The following is a 26,069-nucleotide window of genomic DNA, read 5'->3' as shown; positions in this document are numbered from 1 at the left end:
TATGAACTACAATATAAACACAAATATATAAATGGAAAACATTTTGTATCATCATTTCATACATCATTTTTTCTTGTTTTCTCATTCTCAAATAAGGTATAGACACTGTTAAAAACTAGGTATTTATTTAGATATAGTTATCTAAGAATTTATTCTGTGTTTTTGGTGCTTGGGTGAATATCTACACACACTTGTAGATGTTTGTGCATCTTTTTTGTGTCTTTTTTTTGAGGATAACAACTGCTAATCAGTCATTTTATTCATAATATGATCAATTCAAAGTTCAATTTAATACAGTACTGTTTATTTTTAAATTGTATACAGAAAAGATTTATAATTCCTCAATCTAGTGCTACCCAGTTGTGTGTCTGTGTTCTCCTTTGAGTCTGATTTTTCTCAAGGTTTCTTCCTCTTAAAGCTAATTCTTGCCATTGTTATCTCATTAAGAATCACTTTTATCAACACAACGCAAAATCCTTGAGAGGTGTATATACTCTATATACACACAGCAATTGGTTCCTTCTACATTAAGGATCACAACAGTATATGCCAACTCACACAACTCACTTTTTCCTCTGAACTCCCAATGCTGATTGTAAATGAGTCATGCTTATGAAGTAGAGTCTCCGCCCACCTAAAGCATACCAGCCGATAAGTATAAATCACAGCATGCTTCTACAAAAAGGTATGACATCATCATATCAATCATATCAACCCTAAGCCCAGGGTTTTGTGGACCTGCTCTCTTTTGTCACAATTCAGATGGTCTGGGCTTTATCAAGGTTCTCCAGGGCCTGTTCCCAGTATGTCTCCAGATGGTCTCTCATCTGCAGCACATACTGGACAATGTCTTGCTCAGCAGAAATTGAGGGTGCCTCCCAGGTCTTCTTCAGCAGCTCCAGTGGCCCTTGGACTGGCCAGCCATAAACCAGCTTGAACGGAGAGAACCTGATAGAAGCCTGGGGGACCTCTCAGTAGGTAAAGATAAGAAATGGTAGCCATCTGTCCCAAACCTTACCAGTGTTGCTGGCAAATGTCCTTATCATGTTCTTAAGGGTTTTGTTGAATTATTCCACTGGTTGATCTATCTGTGGGAGATATGGGCTGGTTTGAATGTGGTTGATGCCAAGCTGTCGGTGGAGTTGTTTCAAGACGAGAAGTGAAGTTGCTGCCTTGATCTGTGATGATCTCATCTGGGATGCCAATTCTAGAGTTGAGCAAGTGCACTGACTATCTTAGCAGCAGTACTCTTGCTTAGACATCCTCAGGGTACCAGATCATACCAGTATATATTGGTTTCCAGTACTGCATCTCTCTAGTGGTCCAACAATATTCATGGCAATCCTCCTGAAGGGTGTGGAGATCACTGACTATTTATACTATGGAGCTCTGGTTGATCTGCAAACAGCACTTGTTTTCTGACAGACAAATACTGGAGCAGTATTTGAGTGTATCTGAGTACACCGATGGCCAATAGAAACGGGAACTGACTCTCTGGTATTTTTTCTGGTGTTCTAGGTGCCCTGAAATTAGTCTACATCATTCAGGCACCATAAGATGCTTAAATAACAGCTGTCACATTAGAGAGCATAATTTTTTTACAAGACACATTTCCGCATCAAGGGTCATAACTTTTCTATAATATTTCTGTATTTGGCACAGCCAACATAATTTTCTCAGCTTATAGCTGCCCTCAATCAGGCTATGGTCAAAGTCTGATAGAGGTTACAAACCAAACTTCGCTTTGGCCTGTGTTAACACCAGGCAGGACACTGTGGTTACAGTGACATGTTTTTTTCCCAGTAGGTTATTTAACACCCATATCCCACCCAAAACTATGTCTGCAGGCAATCTTTCCAATTCAATTTCAGTTTCAGTAGAAATCATTCAATTTTCACCACCCCAACATTTATTATGCATAATTGTTCATGTAAATTGACTGTAACCTCAGCAGTAGGATACTCTTTTAATTTTTTTTTTTTTTTTATCTCTGGTATATATAGTTAATCAGGGTTTCAGGGACATTACAGAGCTTCCTGTGACTATCAGTGCCATTAATGGTTGACCATTAACAGCCAAACAAAGCAGCTCCTGACATGGCATATATGGCTGAACAATCACTTGGAGAGGATCTCCATCTGGATGGGAACTCACCGGGTGTCTCCCAGCTGACATCACCACATTTTGATGGAATGGAATTCCAAAAATATAACAAACATCTGTGTAAGCGTAGCTGTAACAAAAAATGCAGGAGCAGTGGAGTAAGTATCCATATGCAAAGATTTATTGAAAAAACTGGAGCAAACCAAAAATACAGAATCCAACAGGCGAAAAACTGATAAACTGAAAACTTGGTCATACACAGAAAGCAAAGACGAGCAGAGAAACAAACGGCTTGGTAATGCAGAACTAACTGACAATACTTCTCAAAGAATATCTCGTGTGTGTGTGTGTGTGGGGGGGGGGGTGTGCAGTGTATATGTCCATGAACATATACTGTATACCAGAGTGTTGGAGTTCTAAAACTCGGGCGAGGGCTCCATCTGGTGGCGAGGCGTGGAAGATGCACCCGATAAATCTACAGTAGCCTAAAGAATTTATTTGAGTCAACTAATATCAAATGTCAAATTAAATATATATGTAGTAATACAGTAAACAAAAAGTAAAAAGTAAAATCTACAGGAGTCAAAATATTTTGTCTTATTATTTTAAAACTCTTTTTTTTTCAGACGTAACCTATTACTGTACCTCTTCTTTTATAAGAAGGTAGTGTTATATTCTCACTGCTATAGCACAGGTGAATAGTATGTTGTAAATCTTGCACAATGTAAAAATGTAAATTACTTTATATAGTAATCATTTAATTTAGTTATATTTGCTAATGCCATGGTGGCACAATGCATAGAATTGCTGCCTCACAGCTACAGGGTCCTTGGTTTGAACTTGGGTTACTGTCTGGGTTTTGCATGCTCTATCAGGGCTTGTGTGGGTTTCCTCCAATGCAATTAGGTGGTTGTCTATGCTACATTGTCCTTAAGTGTGAACAATTATGTAGCAAAAGACCCCTCCAATCATACACTTCACTGTGTGTCTGCCTTATATGCTACATATGCTGCTCACAATCCTTACTATAGGCTGTTATTTCAGCTAAATGTGCAGTGGCTTATGTGCTATAGGGCCATAACACATGGGGCATCATGCGGACAGAACTGTGACAAATTGGTGTTAGATATTGGTGTACCAGCATTCATTATTGGACTCATTTCCCCCAGTTTGACCTGAACAACCTTTTATGTGTTCACGTAAAACATCCAAAAACTCAGATTGCAATTGGGCAACGTCTGCCCTCTGGGATGGAAAGATATGGTTTGGGATCAGAGATCATTCATCTCTCTCTGACACTGCCATCACTACATCAACAGGGACTGCTTCCCTCTATTGTATGAGGGAGTTAAGTTAGGATATCTGCATGTTTCCCCAGTCTGTGCACAAAAGGTCATAACTTCTTCCACTCATTTAATTTCCCTGCAGCATTTCAAACAAACAAATCTGTGTAAATGAGTTGCCTGTTTCAGTGTCTTAGCCTACATGACATAGGTGTTCTTTAACAATAGCCAAATGTCAAAAGGTAAGCACTGCCCCATGTCCTACCATTTGTCTATGTATTCTGTCCTGGGTCTTGTCACCTGGAGGTGCTACCATCTTGTCACTTACCCTCACCTGGACAGAGTCACACATTGTGTGCGGATGAATATCCAATGCCAAGGTGGAATTATCCACTCCACATTCATCTTTCAGCACATTTCCAATGTCTTGCCTTGTATCAGGCAATAGAGAATCTGGGTCGACACACTGCCTGAATCCTTGAAGAGTTGATGTATACTTCTTTGAGTACATACAGTCACTTAATAGGTCTACTCTGGATTGGGAGCATCTGCAGATGGTACTGGTCAACAAGATAGATTGATGGTACTGCACACACTCAGATGTTTTAGTTGGCAACTTGCTGATGAACTATTCCAGTGTCACACACATGATCTTCTCTGGATGGGCAGGGTCCAGTTGTAGCCAGCATTTTTAGGAGCCAATCCTCCTCCTCTAACCCCACTGAAAAAGGAACCTTTGACAATAGTCCTCTGCCCATATTCTGATCTGCTCAAGCATGCCTCTCTGTAAAGCTGTATAATTCTGCCTGGCCTCTTCCTTCAGATGGGCAGCTTCTTCTCTACCCTTAGTTATCCAGACCCTGAGGCAGTAGCCTCAGACATTTCCAGGTATGCCTCAGCGGCACTCTGTGGTGCCATCCAAGCGAGAGAGCAATGAGGATTCAACTGTAGCATTTAGGTGGCCTACCATTTCATGTACCAAATATCTGAGATTCATAGTGAGGTAGAGGAAAAGGAGGAGGTAAGTAGGGTCTGGATGGAAGGTCTGCAGTTTGTTGTTTATGACTTGCAAAAGTCTCCTTTTGCTGATTTTTCTAGGCTTTTTTTTCACCAGTGTAGCCAAAGACAAATTACTCAACTGTGTGTGTGTGAGAGACAGAGAGAAACTTGTTAATAAACATTAAGCATAAAGCACATAAGCAACAGGCACACTACATTAATTTGCTCACTCTGCAGACTCCACCTATACCACAACCCCAGCCTGCCACTGGCATTGGACTGGCATTCCTTCTGGGGTGCATTCTCTATATTTATCTATTAATGAATTTATTGATAAATTACATTTGATCATTTTAGTTGTTTTACAAGGTACTGTCCATCTTGGCAGGGTTTCCCCAAAGGGATAAACAGAAGACTGTAGGTGAAACAATATCTTTACTTACTTATCCTGAATCTGCTGGTAATGGACCTACTACTCGATTATGGTTAACCAGATTCAGCAACTACTGCTGTTATTGGTTTAACATTTCCTGTTCCAAACATTTGAGAATATCAGAGTTTTGCCAGTGAAGAGTGTCTTTTAGATGAGGTCTGGAATATAGTGCACATCACTGTGGAGGAGGGGAAGGGTAGAGAAGCAGAAAGGGCGTTGCTCTATTTCATTCAGATAAAGGAGAAGGGGGTAAAGCTTTTTATCTAACAGTAATACACTGGAGAATTTGGCCTGGGAAAAACATCAATGTTTTGATTACCTGTTACTTGGAACAAGAAACATTTCTATAAAAGGTAAGATCTTGTTATTGCCGTGTTTATTTGGCAGTACACGCTCGATTTATCAGGCATCACTGATTTACAATGTATGCACCGGGACATGATGTGTTACGACAAGCTTGTCTATGGCATTCAAATCATTAAGAGTATTTTGTGCAATAATAGAGCCAGCAGTAATTTCACCTTTTATCAGCACACTGTTATTTATAGCTTTGTATATTGCCGCGTTAATTAATTTTATTCTCCACCATCTCCTATCCCGGGTGTAGCGTAGTGTCATTAGCTAAAGCTAGCATCCCGCAATGACATTTATCGCCAACTAACCACACAAGAAAGACACAATCATCGCCAACCTGATCGACATGATCATTTATATACTGGAATCGTAATAACTGTTTCAATGTATTTGTTCATAACAGAAAGACAGATGTGAGTTCACTCAGGACGCGCAGACACAGCAGCAGCTCAATGCAGCGCATTCATTGAATTTTTCTGAGACTGGTCTTTTCGTTGTTCTTGTGAAATGTTCACCTTCCACTGTTAATGTCTCCTTCCTTAAAGCGAATGTTTTCATGATGACTGAAAGCTAGCTGTGAATCGGCACACGCATCATTGTTAATGCATCCATACAGAGGCAAAGGCAAAAGATCTGCAGGCTAAACACAGCCATAGAACTGGATGAAGATGTGGGAGGGGGGAAAAAAAAACACACAACAATTTTCTAGTATAAGATTACTTCAGCAGCAAGGCTGAGAGAGGTCAGAACACCCTGGACAGGCTTCAGGCGAAAAGATGAATCTTTTAGCTGTATAATCATCATATACTTGCACTGTTTTAATTTAACTACAAATTTGTAAACATATGTTTGTTTATCATTACTCTAACTTGGCTAAGTTTAAATCAGCAAGAGCACCATCATTCTTAGATGAGGATGGAGCACTTTAGGGGTTTTGTTTTATGTGGTGTTGAATCATGTAATCATTAAGAACTGCATAAAGCTCATTAAACTGACAATGCACATACAGTAAAGGTTTTTATTGATTTTTATTGAATACAAATGATGATCTTTGTAACTAAACAACTAAAGTTGATTTGTCTATAATCACAATAACATTGTACACTGTTAACGCATGTGCAGTATAGCAGATTGTGTCTAATTATGTTTATTTTTATTATCAATATCAGGAAAACCTATTGACATTTTACATTACAGTTTACATTCAGTAGACCAAAGAAATTTAGACATATAATTTATAATATTTCTGCTGTAGTTTCATGAACTTTAATTGTAATTTTGCCTCTGTAGGCCACAGTAGTTTTTAAATGAAGAAACCAAGAAGTAATTTACATCTAGACCTTCTGCTTTAATTCCAGGGGTTTAAGATTTAATATATTCCATTAACCATTTTGGAATTACAACCAAAAGTAATTGGACAAACTAACACAACCATACCACTGGAACCCAATTTGGAACCCAAATTTCTACCCTAGAGATGCTTTACCAGGCCTTTACTGAAGCCCCTTTTTGTTACTGCTTTCTGCCTGCATGCTTAATTGAAAAGAGTATTAAATGTCTTTGCCTAAAGAAACTCTTGGGTTACTTTTGCAGTGTGTTTTATCAATCTGTACTGTGAGGCACAGTCCTATCAGTATTGTAGCATTTGACTGACTCTGAGTTTACCTCTATATGCCTCAGAATTTATCCTGTAACTTCTATCATTAGACAAATCATCAAAAAACACCAGTAAGCCAGTTCAATTGGCAGCCATACATTCCTTCCTCAAGCTTTGGATCATGAGGCCTTTCTATTCTTCTCCATAATGTTCTCTTCTTATTAGTCTGGTACAAGTTAATCTTGATTTCATCTGTCCCAAAACATTTTTGTTCCAGAAATATGCAAGCTTTATTTATTTATTTAGATGTGTTTAGTGACAGAGGAAACAGGCCACACCTGGCCAAAAAGCTGATTATCAATCAACTGTCCAATTAAATGTGAGCCTTTGAAAATGGATGGACCTTGTAAACAATGGCTGCAAGTTAATGCAAGTTTGTTAAACCCCTTGAATTAAACCTATAACTGAAGGCTATGATCAGCTGGTTAAACAGGTAGAAACTTTGCAGTTTATTCTGGCCACCCTCTAGTCAAGTAACTGTTATAGAATGCCTCAGATTTTACCCATCTGTCAAAAATCTGAGAGGAAATTGTTTGCACTTTGCTGAGTTTAGTCTTGCTTAAATAATATCCAGGGAGAACCTGAGGAGAATTAACATAAATGTCTCTTAAATGGCTTTCTCTGATCTGTTTTTCTTTAGAGATGATCAGGCGTGTGGTCCGGCAGAGCAAATTCCGCCATGTTTTTGGCCAGGCGGTGAAAAACGATCAGTGTTATGATGACATCAGGGTGTCACGGGTCACCTGGGACAGTGCCTTCTGTGCTGTTAACCCCAAATTTGTTGCCATCATTGTGGATGCCAGCGGAGGTGGAGCCTTTATTGTCCTCCCTCTACAAAAGGTAACATGTATTTCTAAATATGCAGTTTAAAAAAATCCCAGAATTCCATTAGATTTTTCAGGTGCACTCTCCTGTTCTATCACCTCACAGAAGTGCTGTATCGGATTCAAATCTGGTGATGGCAAAAGCCACTAAATAACACTGAACTCATTTTCATGTTCGTGAAACCAGTATTCGACAACTTTTACTATTTGACATGTTGCATTACCACACTGGATGATAATGAAAAAAGAAGTGTACACTGTGTTGATGAAGGGATGCACATGGTCAGCAACATGACTGGAATTAAGGAGCCCAAATAAGTGCCAAGAAAACATTTCTCACACAATTACACTACCTCCACCAGTCTAGACTATTGTCACAAGGCAGTTTGGGTCTCAGCTTTCTGTAGTTGGCTGATAGAAGTGGAAACTGATGTAGTCTTCTGCTGTTGGTGCCCATCTGCCTCAAGATGAGTGAAATGATGCTATCCTGCTCACTACAATTGTACAGAGTGGTTATCTGAGTTACAGTAGTCTTTCTCTCAGCTTTTTACCAGTATAGCCATTCTCCATTAATGTCTCTCATCATCAATGTATTTCCTCTCTCCCAGAACTGCCTCAATGTTTTTTTCTTTATTGTACCATTCTGGGTAAATGCTATAGACTGTTATGCATGAATATCCTAGGATACCACCAGTTATAGAAATGCTTATTGCACCAGTAAGCATGACACAGTCGAAATCAATGAGAGCACACATTCCCATTACCCAGAGTTGCTGGCCTCTATCTACTTGATTTTATGTGCTGCGATGCTGCCACATGATTGCCTGATTAGATAACTGCTAAAGTGTTCAGTGAGTGTATGTTTATATGCACACACATACACTCACCGGCCACTAGTAGGAACAACTGTACACACACTCCTTTAAGCAATGAGCCAATCCTCTATCAACAGGTCAGTAGTTTCAGTTGAAAACTGGAAAAAGACCAGGCAATGTAGCCTGTGTACGACCCTCATTTAGAAAATTGGCGGGGCCTGTGTTTATATATATATATATAATTACATACATACTACTTCACTGAAGGGACAATGGGTGGCAGAGAGGGAATTATGGCTATGGCCAAACCCAAGCAAAAAGCTGACATGGCAGCCTCCCTAACCAAGCCCAAGCCTGAGATAGACATCATGAAGGACATTGTCATCACAGCTCCTGCTGACCATTGATGACACACTACCTTCTTTTACTAGTTTGTTTCTGCCTGCCTGAAAGCTGACCTCTATGAACTTTGACAATGAATATTGGACAATCTCAATAAATATAATGAAGATACTAATCCAGATCTTGCTTTATCTCAATGATTCATGTGCTTTTGGTTGAACTGTTTGCTTGCTTGCTTTCTTTTGCAGACAGGTCGTATTGATAAGGCTTACCCAACTGTCTGTGGACACACAGGCCCTGTGCTGGACATTGACTGGTGCCCTCACAATGATCATGTCATTGCCAGTGGGTCTGAAGATTGTACTATAATGGTATGATTTATAAAGTGTCTTGGAATGTAATATGAACACAGTAGAAAACTTTGTTAGCATAATCCAGGCTGTACAGAGTAATCAGATTTATGGTGCTATACTGCACTTTTTTATTGTCTCCTCAGGTGTGGCAGATCCCAGAGAATGGCCTCACTGCTCCAATTTCAGAGCCTGTTGTGGTGTTAGAAGGACACTCCAAGCGGGTTGGCATTGTGACATGGCACCCCACAGCCCGTAATGTCCTCCTCAGTGCTGGTAGGCAACCTTCTTGGCACACTTAAAGTTTTTTTTTTTTTTTTTTTTTTAAAGAGTTTTGTTGGAGGTTGTAAGGTTTTGGGTAAATTGGTTGAGACTGAAATGCTAGTACAAGGATAGAGACTAATAGTTTCAATAATAGAAGACTTTGCTTTCTTAAACTTTGAAAAGCCTTACTCTTGTTTTTTCAGATTTTAAAATCTGAAAACTTAAGGCATGAATAAGGTAAATATTACCCCAACAATTTAAAATCTTAAGGTAAATCTTACCCCTAGCAGTTTTAAAACAAAGGGGAAAAACATACATAAAAATGCAAAATTATTACATTTTAAACAATTATTTAATGTTGTATATAGATTGATATTTGAAATTTATATTCAGCTATATTTGTTGCTCTATACACTTCAGAATTAATACATCTCCTTCTGTCAGCATTCACATCATCAATAAACACCAGTGACCCAGTTCCATTGGCACCCATACATGTCATACATGACACTCCCTCCACCATGTTTGACAGATGATTCTCCTTATTCTTCTCTTCCCATCATTCTGGTACAAGTTTAATCTAAACTCTTGTTCTAGAACTGGGAAGGTTTTCTGGTTGTTTTCTAGCAAATTAGATTAAAGTCAAAAGGTTTTTGGGAAAATGTTTAAGAAAGAGATGTCAGTACAAATGATAGAGACAAATAGTTACAGAATGGCAATAATAAAGATTAGATGAACTGTACATTTATTGCATTAAAATATGTATTAAATGCTGTGCATATATTTAAAGAATCCTGATTAAAAGATTGCATTTTCTAAGATCTTACAGATTACCGGGTATTTCTTATAGAATATCTAGGCCTGATCTAAAATTATGCTACAGGAAATGAGAGCAGCACCTCCAATGATGAATACAATTCAGACATAAAATGCCAGACTTGCCCAAAAAAAGTACTCCAATTATTTATGAGCCCACAGTGTTTTCCTAGCACTTAGATATCCAGCAGTTCAATACCTTAACCAGTTGTAAGGAACATCAAATCATCGGGTCAGAGAATGTCTTTAATATTACTCATAGGAGTTTCTGACTGACAAAGGTTTATACCAAGTCTGTTGTTAACATCAGGGCCCTATAAGGGCCTCTCAAATTTATCCACACAAACCTTGCAAACCATGTATCCATGGACCTCACTTTGTACACAGATGCATTTTCATTCTGGGCTATGTACCTTAGTGAACTATGGCAGGCCTTTAGTCAGAGAAGCAGCCAAATGGCCAAGGGTAACTGTGAAGGAGATGGAGAGATCCACAACTTGGATGAAATAAGCTGTTCACCATGTGACAACTATAGCATTAGGCACCCAAAAGCTGGAATAGCAGTAAGAGGAAAGTAATTACTTAAAGAAGCCATGCAATTCTATTTTGACTTCTTGTGAGGATAGTTTTATCATCTCGAGCAGAGAAAATGGTCAGGCTGTAGCAAGATATGAGAATTGCCATTCACAAATTCACAGTAGTAAAAAAGCAGAGTATAAAAAACTAGAAAAGCAGTCGGCAAAGGGAAACAGATACAAAGACAATGAGCAGAAAACATGGTCAGTACAGAGGCAAAATTCATGTAACAATAGAACAGTCAATGTGGCAAACAAATCCAAAAAACACAATCCAATTAGTGAGAGAAAACTGGAGAAACAGAACAAGGTCATACACATAGAAACTCACAGAAAACAATGAATTGTAGATACTTCACACAGACATACAGTGTTGAAGTGTTTTAAATGGTTTTTACCCAGAAGTCACCCTTGACCCGGATGCTGTTCAATTTTTGTGAGTCTCCCTCTGGTGGTGAGGCAGTATAACTGCAGTTGAGGTTGTTGCATTGTGTCTACAATAACACAGAATGGTCCAAGAACTCTGTGTGTGTTTTTAATTACTGCTCATCACTTGTAGAGTTGTGACTGTTAGATGCAGACCATTTTATTTACCCCAGAAATTCACCACTGTTATTATTGTCGGGGTGTACATTCCCCTGAGCGCTAATGCTAAGGAGGCACTTTGTGAACTCTATAGGGCTATGATATATAGGAATGCTCATCTCAACTGACTGTTTATTATGGAAATTACGCTGGAGAATTCAACCATGCAAATCTCAAATCAGTGCTCCCTAAGTTCTATCAGCATGTTGACTTTGCAACAAGACAAACATCCCTGTTGTGTACCGCGTGGAGCCCACCCCTGCCTCGGCTACTCGGACTACATCTCTGTTATGCTAATTCCAGCATACAGACTGCTGATCAGGTGTTCTCAGCCGGTTCTGAAGCTGGTTAAAACCTGGCCAGCAGGAGTGATCTCTGCTCTCCAAGACTGTTTGCACTGACTAGCACATGTTCAGGGATGCTGCAACCAAGGGCGATTCTAGGTTTTGACCAGCTACATCATTAAGTGCATTGATAACATGATCACCACATGCTCTAACCAGAAGCCGTGGATGATTGCAAAGGTGCGTGCGCTGCTGAAGTACAGAGACTCTGCCTTTTGAAAGAACAGCAAGGGTCAAACTGTCCTGAGCAATCCGAGAGGCAAAGCACGTGCACACACCCAGAGAATTCACAGTCACATCTGGCAAGGCATCCAGGTGATCAATACCTACAGGACAACTTCCCTCCCAGCTTGGTTCAGAACAAATCAAACAAATATTAATTCACAGAGACTTTAACAGCAGAAACTAAAATGGCTTTTTTTGCTCCCTGACTATTGAATTAAAAACCTAGGCCTGGGTCAGTGTCTCACATCAAAAGTATGTCAAAAATTTTTTTTTTTTTTCAAATTGAAATTCAAATTTTATTTGTCACATTCAAAATCATACACAGTGCAACAGGTAGTGAAATGCTTTTTATAACTGTCCTTGTTCCAAGAGAGAGATAAATGACGTTAAAGAAAAATAGAAATATAAAAATTAACAAGTAGTTGAAATATGTAAAAATTATAATATTAAAAAATTATAAAAATATTTTATATATTAAATATTATACATATATTATATTAAAACATTTCCAGTGTCTGTCATATTGCCAGAAGGCTAGACTTTTTCTGATTATGTTTCAGAAGTGAATCCAAATAATCAAACAGACCTTTGTACTTACAGTTTATTTAAAATATGCATACATTACACCACCACTGCAGGTTCTAAGTGCTGATTTGAGAATAACATTAACTGTTTAGATTGTAGCTTTTTATTTTGTGTAAACATATCTCTGTCCACAATTCCCTTTTACTCCTAGTGAACCATGGTTGTCTGGGCATGGCTCAAAATGACGTTATAAGCCTGTTCTCCAAAGAGTGCTGTTGTGCAAACTTTTGTCTTATTGTCTTAACAAGAAGAGACTCACCGTCTTCACTCAGTGTATGTTAGCTCTGTGTCAGTTGCTTTAAAGGTTATTTTCATCCAGGCTGCACTGTCCACCAAAACGAGTTTGAGTTAAATGAAGTTAAATGAACCTTTTGATTAGCTAAAGTATTGAATTCTATCAATATGAATGGAAATCATAGACAATTTGCAGCATTTCATTGCTGTATTTTTAACAAAATTGTAAGGTAAGTTTAGCTTCAGCAAATGCCTGTGCTAGAAAATTATGCAAAATGGACAACACATTTTTGTTATTTTACTCATGTGAAAGATGCAGTCTTGCATGCTTTTGTTATTACATTTACAGATTTTATTACAGTAGGAACCAAATATTTTAACAGAATTAATATAGCTGGTGTTTTTTGTTTAGGATGTGATAATGTGATTTTGATTTGGAACGTGGGCACTGGTGAGGCCCTCATCACACTGGATGACATGCACCCAGACATGATCTTCAGTGTGTGCTGGAACCGCAATGGCAGCCTCATCTGCACCGCCTGCAAGGACAAGAAAGTGCGCGTCATTGATCCACGCAAGGCCAAGATCACTGCCGTTAGTAGCACAAAGTTGATCATGTTGATCATTACTTTAATATATTAGGCAGTATGATTGTAGGCAGTACCAAACTCTTATTTTCCCTGTTACTGGAATCTTTTGTATGTAGAGTAAAGGTTTAAAGGTACATCAGTGCTCTTTAAGATCTAATTATATACATAAAATAATTTTATAACACATATTTTTCAAGATACAAAAGATGGCCCCTTGATGGAACCAACCAAGTGACAAGGAAAGTTATAGCTTTTTTTTATTTTGGAGAGAGTATGAACTATTCTTTGAACACTGTCTAGATTGTATGAATAACTATTGAAAACAAGTAGTATGAAAATGATGAAATAGCTTAGTGGGTAGGACTTCTTGTCTCCCTCTAGTTTCTTCTTACCTCCTTTCTGTGTATTTTACAGGAGAAAGATAAAGCTCATGAGGGTGCACGGCCTATAAGGGCAATCTTTCTTTCTGATGGCAACATCTTCACTACTGGCTTTAGCCGCATGAGTGAGAGACAACTGGCCTTATGGAACTCGGTGAGACCTGAGAGACACCCCTCTGTGATGTACAGCATAGATGTATTGTGTAATCTATGTAGTGTAATGTAATCTATGACAAAATGAAACCCCAGCACTCTGTCTGAGAGAAAAGTCAGGAGAAGGCAAATACCCAACCCCCCAGCTCCCAATCTCAGGCAGGCTGCAATTGTTGCTGTCAATTTGGGGATGCACCTGTTCATGGCCAAAGAGGAAGCACAGATCATACTTCTAACTATCCAGTTGCATTCCATCTTCGGTAGTCCCATGGTCACCTGCTGTCCACCCAGATCTATCCCCAGCAGCAATGTGCGCCACCAAGCGATTCCAACCAGAGCAAAGGCATCAGGATGGATCATGCAGGTCCAGAAAGAAGAAGCAGTCACACTGGGAACTCAGAACACAGAGCCTGGGAGTGTCATCTATAGCTCCACCGAGAGAGAGAGAGAGAAAGAGAGAGAGAGCAAGATTGAGAGAGAGAATTAATGAGAAAAAAATAGAGAGAAAGGGAGAAAAATATTAGGTATGCATGTAATCATGTTATAGTTAAAGACAATGTAGATTATGTGTAAAGTGCAGGCAGGGACTCCGGCAAGACTTGCTGTGTCAGCATAACTAAGAGGGAGAGCCAGAAGGTGACAGACATTAGGGATTCCCAGGACAAAAAGCATCCAACCACTCCACATTCAACAAACCTGAGTGACTTGAGTAACCCCTTAAAATAGACTATATGTTAAAATAGAATTAATTGCCTTAGAATTGTGCAAATGTGAGAGTTTTATTTGTTGACTTGCAAACGTGCAGCAGTGAAAGTGCAGGTAGGTGAAGTTTGTTGTGGTTGATGGAGTGCTCTGTGGTGTGCAATATCCTGGTGGAGGCTGGGGGGTAAAACCAAGAAGGCTGGTGTGGTGCAGCAAAGTCATGGAAAATGAAGGAGGATGGAGGATGAAGAGTTGAAGCTGCCGTTTCTATTTTTGGCATGCTCCAGTCGCCTTGGCCAGCCATGTGCTCCTCGGCTGTCCAAAACTCCGTGGGTACTGAAGTGGCAGGGGTCCTCATTCTACTGCAGCATATTTTTTCTTGGTGGGGCTCAGCTTGTGGCTGATATAGAGGATTAGGTGCTCCTCCTCTTTGAAACTCTGGGACAAGATGGCCAGCTGGCCCTTGTTAATGAGATCTAAGAGTGGGAGGCTATAGAGGAGAAGTTAGGCACAAACCAATAATACTAACCTGTTAACACCAAAAAGGCACGTACCTGATTTTTGGTGGTATGGTGGGGGTGCTTGCAAATAGCCTCCACTTTTTTGTTTTACAGCTTAAGTAGGGCCCAGACAATGTGGTACCCCAGGTGCTGTGCCTTGGTCAGCCCCAGATTACACTTGATGATAACACTTGCATGAGTTGGCCGTTAGCCCTGCCTTTCAGAGCCTTTCCAGGAACTCCCTCAGGTGGTGCAAGTGGTCGGACCAGGTGGAGGAGCATATTACCAAACGTTGGCAGATGTGCCTCCATGTCGTTGTCACTGATCATCTTGGAGAGGAGTCACCAGGCATCTCGGCAGGGGACATGGAGAGGAGAGGTGGCAGTGAGGGAGCATGTCTTTAGAGCCATCAAATATAGGCTCTGTGCTAGCTCCTGGGTCACGGTCTGTTGCTGGAGGCTGGACTGATCATCTTGGAGAGGAGTCACCAGGAGGTGCTTCAGCATGTGCTCCATTCCGGTAGCATGGAGTGTTCTGTGTTCATGCCATAATACTCAACCAGTGTAGAGACTTGCGCAGAGAGGACAGAACACAGACACCCCAGAGACAGGGATTGTGCAAATAATTGTTTTTATTTGGTGCAAACGTGCAGCAGTGAAAATGCAGGTAGTTGGTGCTCACTGTGCTTAATAGGGTGCTCTGTGGTGTGCAGAATCCCAGCAGTGAGGACCATATTTATATGCATGAATGATATCATTAATAACCTGTAAGTAATGCAAAAAGCAAATTATTTTGATTTTCTTCATAGAAACCATGTTATTCATTAATTCTAGCTTATTGAAAATTCATTTTATGCACAATTTAAATCTGTTTGCCATTGTATGTGGATCTTGGATAACTATAGGCTGTGTTTGTATTTTATATGAGGGTTGCTTGGGGAATTTTTTTTTTTTTGCACAAAAAAGTGCTACTGGTTAGAAGTTTTTCCACTCCCCAACAGCTGTTTCATTTTGATGTTATAAAAGATGATTCTTGCATCAGACGTAGTTTTGTTTATTACATGAGATTGAACTATTGTGTACTTTAGGTGTCAGTTTATAGTATGTTTGCCATATCACATGCATGAACATTTATCATTGCATTTAACTTGCAGAAAAACATGGATGAGCCAATCTCAGTACATGAGATGGACACCAGCAATGGCGTGCTACTTCCCTTCTATGACCCAGACACTAACATTGTCTACCTCTGTGGAAAGGTAGGAGAGCTGTACAAGTATAATTTAATTACAATGTCCAAATGGTTATATATATTGTCACCATCTTTCCATTCTCTCAGCCTGTGGATAAGCTCACACCAGTTTCTTTGTGGATTTCAATTTGTTTCCAATACGTTACACCATAAACACCTATACATTGAATTATTATTTATTTGAACATTAGAGCTATTTGGCCCTGTATGGTGCTCACACACTTGTTTTAAAAAGGCTGTGTTGAATTTAGCAATATATAGACTAACTGTGCACTTTATTAGGAACACCAGTACACCTACTTATTCGTGCAATTATTTTAATAATCTGAAATCATGCAGGTAAGGGCCAGCAGTTTTGTAATGTTAAATTCAGAAAGGGGAAAAATATGATCTGACGGATAATGACTGTGGCATGATTTAGCAACCACAGATCAACTGATAAGCCTATTGGAATAGGCCAGAATTCCCATAGATGGTGTAAATTAATTGCTTCTTTCAGAAAGTAAATAAAATAAAATGTACTCAAACATACATGTTTTAAAAAGCTAATAAAATTATCTTTCAAATTGTGTAGGTTGAAAGTGAACTTTGACATTTAGAGAAAAACTTTTTTTTTTTTACGAATGAAACCATCATTTGTCAACTTTGTTATGCATTCCTATTATCATAGTTTAAGAATCTGATGCGTAGTTTTGTTTATTGTTTTGAAGAACTAAGGCATTAGTTATTTCTTTTAAATCTTTTAAATCTTCATGCTCTGTAATGTAAAAGTGATGTGATATTTTAAATGTTAAAAAATGCAACTTTAATACTGTTGGAATTGTACATAGTTATTTTATTGCTATACATATTACAAAAGTATCAAAATTTTATAGAAAAATAAGTTAAAAATTATATATGTATATCTTAATGACATGTAGTCATACATTACAAATAATTGCAGAAATGGAAAGAGCAGGAATAAATACCAAATGTTATGTTCATATTTCAAAAAATTAAGATTTAATTTAAAGAAAATTTATAAATAAACTCAAGGCTAAGAATTAGCTTAGGCAGACCATGGTAAGGTTGTCCTGATCAGGCATTGTACTGTAGCCAATGAGGAATGATGTGAGGAAGCTGAGATGATGTGATTTAAGAAAATAAGTAATTTTAAGATCTTAATTTTAAGAAAAAAAACGACAAATCAGTAATTTGTCTCTGTGTGGAAAGAGCTGTAAAGACAGGATTTAGACCTGAATCTGTTGGTTTGGAACCTAGATAGGCACCTAGTGCAAGGCCATAAAAAAAGAAAAGAGGAAAAAAAGTATGGCACTACTCTGGGATTAGGTGCATTAGGTGTCTTGTTTGCAAGGTTTAGGAAAACCTGCCACCAAGAGCTGTGTGTAGAGACTCTCTGGAGAGAAAATCAGGTCAAAGGGAAAAAAGAGGCCAAAGATAGAAAAAGAATAAGGAAAATAAAAACAGGCTTTCTAACACGGAGACTGCCAACATTATACTGAAATAGTCATGGGCAACAGTAAATCTAAGACAAACCCATTAAATGCATTGAAAGTGTCATCACTGCACCCAATGTGAAATTTGAGTCTGTGTCACAGATGTTGTGGTGTGTGACTGTGTGTCAGATTTAGCTTGAGACAGTTATATGCATAAAAAAGTAGTTTAAAACTGTGGAGAACAAAAAAAACATCTCAGAGACAAGAAATCAAATGTTGAATTGGATGAACTACATAAGCAGAAGGCCACATTGGGTTCCACTTCTGTCAGCCAAAAAAGGATTCTGAGGCTACGGTGGACACAGACACAGTAATATGGGACAGTTGAAGATAAGAAAAAAATCACTCTGTCTTTATTCAGTCTTGCTTTGGTGGTTTTTGTGTATGTGATGGATTGGCACCTCATCTTGTGTCCCAAGTCCTCTGGGATAGGCTCCAGGTGTAGGATAAGTAGTACAGAAAGTGGAGGTAGTAGGAGTATAGGTGTTACTGAGTGCTCAGTGTAAATATGTTGTTTCTGACACTGTTTGACACACTCTTTTCTATTTTAAAATTGAACAACAGAACATCAGAGCTAAAAATTGTAGCAGCAGCCATCTTGAAACTGGCTTTTTTTTTTTTTTACCATGCATGTAAATCTAAAGTGGAGCAAAGGCTTTCATGTCCTTTCAACATGGCTTTCATAACTGTCAACATTTTTTTTTATCTATTAAGAAATTTTATTCAGATTTTATGTCCTTCCATAATATACCCCTTCTGTTTATGACAGAAACTTAGCTTAGACCTGGAGAAAATAGGCACGCTGTTGAACTGTCTACATCCAACTATTTGCATTTTAATTACTTAAGCCAAACTAACCAAAGTGGTGGTCTAGTAATTTTGAGTTACTAGAGTTCTATTGTGGATATTTTAGACATCACTGAGTATTTGTTTTTATTTATTGTCATGCAGCCAACCCACAGTCATAGGCTTTATAGTTTTAATAGTTTAGATTCTGTACATTCATTAAAGATCAATGTCATGGATAAAAAATGACATTTTAAAAGAAAAAATATATACAATGTTGGTTAGTTACATTGTAATTGTAAGGTATTAGAGATTTCACACATCTGAAATAGAAGAAAGTGTAAATAAAATGGAACTAGCTATACAAGGAAAAATAAATCGACAAATTATAGAAAAATATAGCATATGAGAACATTACAGTGACTCATGGTGATATGAATATTGTCACGTCATACCGGGAGGCTGAATGTCAGAGGGAGCCCTCTCCCGAATTCTGATCACACGCTTCTGGGTTTCCCACGGACATAAAAGAGACATGCTCACTTCACTCTATATGAAGTATCGTTCCCGTGTGTTCGTACCAAGCTGTTTTCTACATTGTTTGATCTGGTTACTGTGTTTGACCTCGTTTCTGCTACCTCGTTTCATGATTCTTGCCTTTCGATTTGGATTTGTTTGCTGGCTCTCTGATTTCCTGGTTTGACCTTTTGCTTCGTTTCTGACCACGTTTTTGCCTGCTGTGTTTGCTCAATAAATCTGCATATGAATTCCAATACTTCCTCCTCCGGCAAATCATTACAGGATACTTCGCCTCCTACGAATCCAGCGGATTTATGTGCTATTATCATCAGCCAAAGAGTGGTCATCCCTGGATATCAAGATCAAATCGCAGTGCTTCAGAATGCTAACCAGCAGCTCCAATCTGCAGCTCCCGCGTCGACATCATGCGGAGAAACTTTGCACATGGCTCTGCCAGAGAAATTCGACGGATCTGCTACTTCGTGCATCAGTCGGATCTCTATGGTACGGATCTCACCAGGTGTGCTTTCATGCTCTCTTTACTCACTGGAAGGCACTTGATTGGGCTTCCGCTGTGTGGGATAGCGACCCTCAAGTTAAAACTTCGGCTAATTATTTCGCTAGTCTGATTCAGGAGGTGTTTGTGTACCCAGAGGGTGGAAAGCACATTTTGCTACAACTCTTGGAACTACGTCAAGGCAATAAATCGGTAATAAAACACACCCTAGCAGTGCAGTCCGGGTGGAACGAAACATCTCTGCTAGCGGTATTCAGGGAAGGCCTACACCCTGCGTTACAGGCTGATATGGCATGCCGGGATGCTAACATGACCCTCTCACAGTTAATTTCAACAGCGATTTGTTTGGATAATTTGAGGTGTCAACACCAGCCTAATCCATGCGCTCACTATCAACTACGCCACCATTTTGACCTCCCTGACCCACGAGAGCAGCTTTGAGCCCATGCAGCTAAGCCGTACCCGTGTATCCGAAGAGGAAAGCCAGAGGCGTACCCAACAGCGGCTATGCTTCTACTGCGGACAACCCAGTCACCAAGTGTACCGATGTCCCGAACGCCCCTCCAAATCCCAGGTGAGCACAAATAACCCAAATGTTCAAATTTACCCTACCTGCTATGTTACGCCATGTTCCTGATACTGTTCCTGTCTCGGCGGCCTTCAATCTCATCGACCAAGAACTCATGAAGAAGTTAAACCTCCCCACCATACTCTGTACTCCACTGCTACGAGTGACGGCCGTCAACGATCAACCCATTGGAGAAGGATATCTCACACCTCAGACACAACCTCTGGAGTTACATGTTGGACTGTTTCAGCTTGTAAAGCTCACCTTCTACCTCATATCTTCTCCTGCTAACCCCATCATCTTAGGCCTTCCATGGCTCCAGCATCACAACCCTCAGATATCCTGGAGGGAGGGAGAACTGAAGTGCTGATCTCCTCAGTGCATCCAATCCTGTTTTCACTGCACCGTGCCATGACCATGCCTCATAACCTCTGTCAAGAGCCCCAGAACAACCGAAACCATATCTCTGCCCAGGGAATACAAGGACTTGATGAAGGTGTTCAGTAAAGAGAAGGCCACCCATCTTCCACCTCATAGCCCCTGGTACTGTGCCATTGAACTTCTACCCAACACCATGCCTCCCAAAAGCCGGATCTACCTCTTATCTTTACCTGAGAGCCAAGCCATGGCGGAATACGTGGAGGAAGCTCTCGCTGCAGGGTATATTCGTCCCTCCACCTCACCTGCAGCAGCGGCTGCCTTCTTTGTTGAGAAGAAGGATGACGGCCTCCGTCCATGCATTGATTACAGGGGCAAACGCTATCACAGTTTGTTACCCCTATCCGTTACCTCTGGTCCCAATTGCCTTATAACAATTACGTGGGGCTAAAATCTTCACCAAGCTAGAAACAGCTTTTCACACCAGTAATGGACATTACGAATACCTAGTCATGCCATCTGGATTAACTAATGCCCCTGTAGTCTTCCAGTACCTCGTTAATGAGATTTTTCGTGCTGTGCTCAATCGATACATCATTGCTTACATCAACAATATACTGATCTACTCGGACTACCTCGAAGCCCACATCCAACATGTCCACAATGTACTGCAATGTCTACTGCAAAACCGCCTCTTTGTGAAGCTGGGAAAAAAAAGTAAATTCCACCAAAGAACCATCACCTTCCTCGGGTATGTGCTTTCCTCAACAGGGGTTGAGATGGACCTTACCACAGTCCAAGCCATCACAGATTGGCCTGAACCGGCCACTATCAAGGTACTACAGCACTTCTAGGGGTTTACCAACTTTTACAGAGGGTTCATCAGGAACTGCAGTACCATCGCCAGTCCACTTACGTCACTTCTCAGGAATAAACCTTAGAGACTCAGTTGGACTGACTCTGCCTGAGAGGCATTCTCAAAGCTGAAAAACAGTTTCACCACAGCCCCCATTCTCCATCATCCTGACCCAGACCTCCCATTTGTGGTGGAGGTCGATGCTTCAAGCTGTGATATCAAGGCAGTTCTCTCTCAACGTAACGGAAACCATGGAAAGTTACACCCCTGTGCCTTTTACTCCAGGAAGTTAATTGTGGCAGAAGCTAACTTCATTGTAGGCAACAGGGAGCTACTATCAATGAAGGAGGCTCTAGAGGAATGGCGTCACTGGCTGGAGGGAGCTCGTCACCCTTTCCTCATTCTCACTGATCATCACAACCTGGAATATCTATGGGGGGAAAAATGACTGAACCCTTCACCAAGCAAGATGGGCCAGGTCCAGTACTTCCCCCTCTGGCGAATAATTACAAATATTTAGACTGTTTATGAATAAAAAGAGGGTGAATGAGGGTGAACAGGGTGAGTCTAGGTTTGGCGGTTACCAGGTGAACGGTACTTGCCTGACTGCATTGTGCCAAGTATAATGTTTGGTGGAGGGAAGATTATGGTGTGGGTTTGATTTTCAGGGGTTGGTCTTGGCCCCTTAGTTCCAGTGAACTTAAATGCTTCAGCATACCAAGACATTTTGGACAATTTCATGTTCCCAACTTTGTGTTTGGGGATGGTCCCTTCCTGTTCCAACATGACTGCACACCAGTGCACAGAGCAAGATCCATAAAAACAAAAATGAGCAAGTTTGGTCTGGAGGAACTTGACTGTCCTGACCATAACCCGATAGAACACCTTTGGGATGATTTAGAGTGGAGACTGACCTAAAACAGAACCTTGTGGAATACCGAACATAACCTTGGTATGCATAGAGAAGTCACCATCTAGATGTACAAACTGATAACGATCAGTCAAATTAGACCTGAACCAGGAGAGGGCTATTCCCTTAACAACAACAACAACATGCTCTAGCCTATCAAGTAGAATAATGTGGTCAGTGGTGTCAAAAACTGCACTAGATCAAGTAACTCTAGCAAGGAGGCACAACCCTGATCAGAAGCCAGTAACAGGTCATTTACCACTTTAACTAGTGCTGTCTTTGTGCTATGATGAGGCTAAAATATTTCTTTCAAACTAAACTGAGACCAAAACTTTGGAACCCCCAAAATTGCAGTAAGAGGGCAAACATCAATACTGACCCTGATCACTTCAGACATAATTGTAAAATATGACCTAATGAACTTGGAAAACTGACTTGGATGAACGTGAGAAAATGGAAACCTTAGCTTGAGGGTTAAAGAATCTCCAAACGTCAACACAACCATTACTGGACAAAAACTCTGCTATTGATCAAAATTTAAACATATACATTGACAAGGAACAAAGGATTTTGTAATAGTGTGCCAACAATAATCAAGTACATTCCATTTTTATCAGCTATTACCTTAATAGCAGAAAATGGTACCCTTTGATTAATTAATATTGTATCCGCTTTAGCTCTTGAATTGAAATTTGAGTGAAAGGCTTTTCCTACCCTGCAGCATTTAAGCTTAAAACTTCTCAGAGGCGTCTCCTGCAAAAAAGTAATATCGGTATTTACACTTTTCAAGTTTGAAAAAATCTTTGACCTTTTGAAGGGATTGCTTATGCCTTTAATGTTACCAGTTAGAAATCTTATTGTGGAACAGACTGGGTTAGGCAAATAACCCGAGGAACTGGCCATTTACAAATCAACTGGAAAAAAATATACATGCAGAGAAACGCACCTTATTTAAAACGGAAAAAAAAGAAACACCCACACATTATCCAACCAACGTGATAAATCTCACCTAGACACATCCCCAAACAACTAGTGCTCACTAGTTAGAGAACATAAAAAAAAGGTTTTGTATGCGTTTACATCAATTTAGAAACAGTAAACAAGATCAACTCATATCTAGACACTATATTCCTTATTTGTTATTTGAAACTAGGTGTGTTCCAAGTTCACCCATCCCACTAGACTGGTAAATCAGTGCAAGGAATATTCCTTTGGTTTTTACATACTTATGTCACAGTCATTTACATAATTATTTAGACATTAACAATGGTGTTATTTTACCACAGTGTATTAGAGTTAAAATTAAATAATGAATATTGGTTCAAATTGGAGACTTTCCAATTTGAGTGTATCCAGAAACTGTGGTAAAATTACAGCACATTGTATATGTTAATATGATAATTAGCTGTCCATATTTTCCATGGCCAACTATGTATGTTATGTTCCATGGCCAAATATAACATTAAAAAATGAACTGCATTCAGCGTCTTCAGGCCACATTTTCTGCTCCCCAAATTTTTGGGTTGAAAACCTTAACTAACAGCTTGCCTAACTTGGCAACATTTGTCTTTTCGGAGACAAATTTCACAAAGAGAGACATTCAAAAAGATAACATTTACATACATTTTATTTTTTGCTAAATTATTCAGCCAAACTGTACATTCTTTTTTTCTTTACACAGGGAGACAGCAGCATCCGCTACTTTGAGATCACAGATGAAGCACCGTATGTTCATTACCTTAACACCTTCTCCAGCAAAGAACCACAGAGGGGCATGGGCTACATGCCCAAAAGAGGCCTAGACGTTAATAAGTGTGAGATTGCCAGGTACATAGCACCATAATGTTACAACAGATATGAATGTTGACCTAGAGGAACTAAATTTACTTTGCTTGAATAATTCCTTTGGATTGACTAGTGTAGCCAAACTAGACATTACTCCTCTGATATTAAAGTTTCCTTAATCAAGGAGGGTTTAAAATACTTTATTTACCTAGAGGGCCATTGTATTTTTAGGGCAATTAACACAATGTCTGAGCAAGCACACTTCCAGATGATTCAATTTCCATTTTGTGGACATTGGATTAATTCCTTCATAGTGTATGTCGTGGATCTGTTTGGTAAGTGCTTCCAGTAACTGCCAATGGGAGGCTACTCTGGTTTCAATGGGAAGATGAGAAGATTGAAACACAGTGTGAGGATCCATGTGCTGAAATCCATAATCTAAATATCAAAGTTCATAGAACATGTGTAACTGCAGGGAAGTGTATACATTTGACTTTATGTTTAGTTTTCACAAGCCAGCAAAAACCCTCACTGGATAAAACCAGATTCTCTTCTCATATTATTTGGCTCAAATGTTCTGCTTTAATTAGAAATGTCACAATGAGAAAGAAAAAGACATTTAAATGTCCATTTAATTAATGTCATTATTAAAGCTGATCTTTATTTCTGTTTGTTGTATGATTTGACATGAACTCATCTTTATATTTAAAGGTTTTATAAACTTCATGAGAGGAAGTGTGAGCCGATTATCATGACTGTCCCAAGAAAGGTACTACTTAATGCAAATAAGTAATTGTATTAACATGAACTATTACTGCAAAGAAATGCATCATGAACAGTATAGATTTTTATATTTAGTCAGCATGTTAACTAGCATGCCAGTGCCTGCCTATTAACTACATGTATGTGTGTATGTATGTATCTGTATTTATGCACTCACTGTCCACTTTAATAGGAACACTCGTACACCTGCTCATTCATGCAGTTATGCAATCATCCAGTTGGGCTAGTTTGAGCATTTCAGGAACTGTTGATCTCCTGGGAATTTTGCATTCAACACTCTCTAGAGTTTACACAAAATGGTGCAAATTTGTGTGGAAGTTGGGGAGGTGCAGAAACACCTTGTTGATAAGAGAAATCAGAGGAGACTGGTCTGAGCTGACAGAAAATCTATCACAGCAGTTCTAAACCATTCCTGAAGAAAGCTGTCATTGTGAATGAAAGGGTTCTTCTCACCTCATTCATTATTTTTTTATTGGATCTGTAAAACTGGTAGGCCACACAATTTATGTGAGAATTTGTATGCAAAAGAGATTGTTTCTGTTATGTGTGGACAAAGTGCTGCAGATTAACATTGAATCCATTGTCAAATGATACTGGAGCAAATAGCAACATATGTGAAAGGACATGAAAATCATGAACATTAAACTGAGCATATGTCTTTCTCTCCAACTGTATTGACTTACTTTATATTTGTTGATGCAGTAGTATCTTATTACAAAACCTACGATTGATAATATTTTTTTAGAAATAAAAAAGTGTATAACATATAGATACTTTTGTATTTATGTAACACCCGCAGTCAGACCTGTTCCAGGATGATCTGTATCCGGATACAGCTGGACCAGATTGGGCCTTGGAAGCAGAGGAGTGGTTTGAAGGCAAGAACGGTGATCCTATTCTAATATCACTCAAACATGGCTATGTCCCTGGCAAGAATCGTGACCTCAAGGTGGTCAAAAAGAATGTTCTGGACAACAAGTCACCCAAGAAGGTGGAGGAGACATCAGCTCTTCAAAAGCCTGCCTCTCCTCAGCTCATTAGAGTAAGTATTGAGTAATGCTGTCATGTAAAACCATCCATTAAGTGAGTGTTCTTCCCCAAACCATT

General features: G+C 39.4%; 1 protein-coding gene across 3 annotated transcripts in view; it reads left to right on the top strand.

Annotated features, from left to right (window-relative positions):
• The window catches only part of coro1cb (coronin, actin binding protein, 1Cb), a 37,256-nt gene that overhangs the window by 2,695 nt on the left and 8,492 nt on the right, over positions 1 to 26,069 (top strand). For 2 of the 3 annotated variants that reach the window (XM_058383685.1, XM_058383683.1), the window contains exons 3-11: positions 7,470 to 7,669; positions 9,059 to 9,181; positions 9,307 to 9,436; positions 13,201 to 13,382; positions 13,793 to 13,912; positions 16,267 to 16,371; positions 24,076 to 24,221; positions 24,891 to 24,948; positions 25,762 to 26,004. In XM_058383685.1, coding sequence (XP_058239668.1) covers positions 7,470 to 7,669; positions 9,059 to 9,181; positions 9,307 to 9,436; positions 13,201 to 13,382; positions 13,793 to 13,912; positions 16,267 to 16,371; positions 24,076 to 24,221; positions 24,891 to 24,948; positions 25,762 to 26,004 — 1,307 coding nt within the window. Of the gene's footprint in view, positions 1 to 4,976; positions 5,172 to 7,469; positions 7,670 to 9,058; positions 9,182 to 9,306; positions 9,437 to 13,200; positions 13,383 to 13,792; positions 13,913 to 16,266; positions 16,372 to 24,075; positions 24,222 to 24,890; positions 24,949 to 25,761; positions 26,005 to 26,069 lie in introns of those variants that run through there. The other variant, XM_058383686.1, reaches the window with a different exon arrangement.

This window comes from Hemibagrus wyckioides, linkage group LG28 (genome assembly GCF_019097595.1).
Source record: "Hemibagrus wyckioides isolate EC202008001 linkage group LG28, SWU_Hwy_1.0, whole genome shotgun sequence".
Classification (NCBI taxonomy): Eukaryota; Metazoa; Chordata; class Actinopteri; order Siluriformes; family Bagridae; genus Hemibagrus; species Hemibagrus wyckioides.
The sequence above is the reverse complement of the archived record's forward strand: the minus strand, read 5'-3'. Positions and strand labels throughout refer to the sequence as shown.